Source organism: Grammomys surdaster, unplaced genomic scaffold, assembly GCF_004785775.1.
Source record: "Grammomys surdaster isolate TR1022 unplaced genomic scaffold, NIH_TR_1.0 116624, whole genome shotgun sequence".
Classification (NCBI taxonomy): domain Eukaryota; kingdom Metazoa; phylum Chordata; class Mammalia; order Rodentia; family Muridae; genus Grammomys; species Grammomys surdaster.
Window position 1 is genome coordinate 1 of NW_021613772.1, and position 1,225 is coordinate 1,225.

Genomic DNA, 1,225 nt, shown 5'->3' on the forward strand with positions numbered 1-1,225 from the left:
TTAAGATCTGATTCTACTTTACAATTAGACCAAATTGTAAAATTAATTCTTTTTTGGTTTTTCGAGACAGGGTTTCTCTGTGTAGTCCTGGCTGTCCTGGAACTCACTCTGTAGACCAGGCTGGCCTCGAACTCAGAAATTCGCCTGCCTCTGCCTCCCAAGTACTGGGATTAAAGGCATGCCCCACCACCACCCAGTGTAAAATTAATTCTGACAGATAAAAATGATTCATTAGTTTAATGAATGTGATAAAACTTTTACATATTCCAATTATCATTGCAGACATGAAAGAAGTCCTGCTGGAGAGAAACCCTATGAATATCCACAATGGGATAAAGCCTTCACATATCACAGTCATCTTCCAAAGCATGAAAGAATTCAAACTCGAGAGAAACCCTCTGAAGGCTTTCAACAGAGTGAAGCAGTTGCATGTCATAGTAGTCTCCAAATACATAAAAGAAGAGATACTGGAGAGAAATCCTACAAATGTAATCAGTGTGATAAAGCCTTTTTACAACCCAAGTCTCTTCGAAGACATGAAAGAACACATACTGGAGAGAAACCCTACAAATGTAATCAGTGTGATAAAGCCTATACACAAAAGAGTAATCTCCAAATACATAAAGTAATACATACTGGAGAGAAACCCTACAAATGTAATCAATGTGATAAAGCCTATTCACAACGCCGGACTCTTCGATTACATGAAAGCACACATACTGGAGAGAATCTCTATGAATGTAATCAATGTGGTAAAGCCTTTACACTTCAGTCTACTTTGACAATACATAAAAGAACACATACTCAAGAGAAACCCTATGAATGTAATCAATGTGGAAAAGCCTTTGCGCATCAGTCTACTTTGACAATACATAAAAGAACACATACTCAAGAGAAACCCTATGAGTGTAATCAGTGTGGAAAAGCCTTTGCATATCATTCTACTTTGGCCATACATAAAAGAACACATACTCAAGAGAAACCCTATGAATGTAATCAATGTGGAAAAGCCTTTGCACAAAGCAGTCATCTCCGAACACATAAAGTAATACATACTGGAGAAAAACCCTACAAATGTGATCAATGTGATAAACCCTTTTCACAACCGAGTCATCTCCGAATACATAAAAGAACACATACTGGAGAGAAGCCCTACAAATGTAATCAGTGTGAGAAATCATTTGTATCTCACACTCATCTTCTAATTCATGAAAGAATTCATACT

General features: G+C 37.1%; 1 protein-coding gene across 1 annotated transcript; it reads left to right on the top strand.

Moving 5' to 3' along the window:
* Window positions 1-282: 282 nt before the first annotated feature.
* LOC114635708 (zinc finger protein 120-like) lies at window positions 283-1,222 on the top strand (the record flags this gene model as incomplete). Its single annotated transcript, XM_028784177.1, has 1 exon — window positions 283-1,222. A coding segment is annotated over one exon (940 nt), but the record flags the coding sequence as incomplete, so codon positions are not given.
* Window positions 1,223-1,225: the final 3 nt, after the last annotated feature.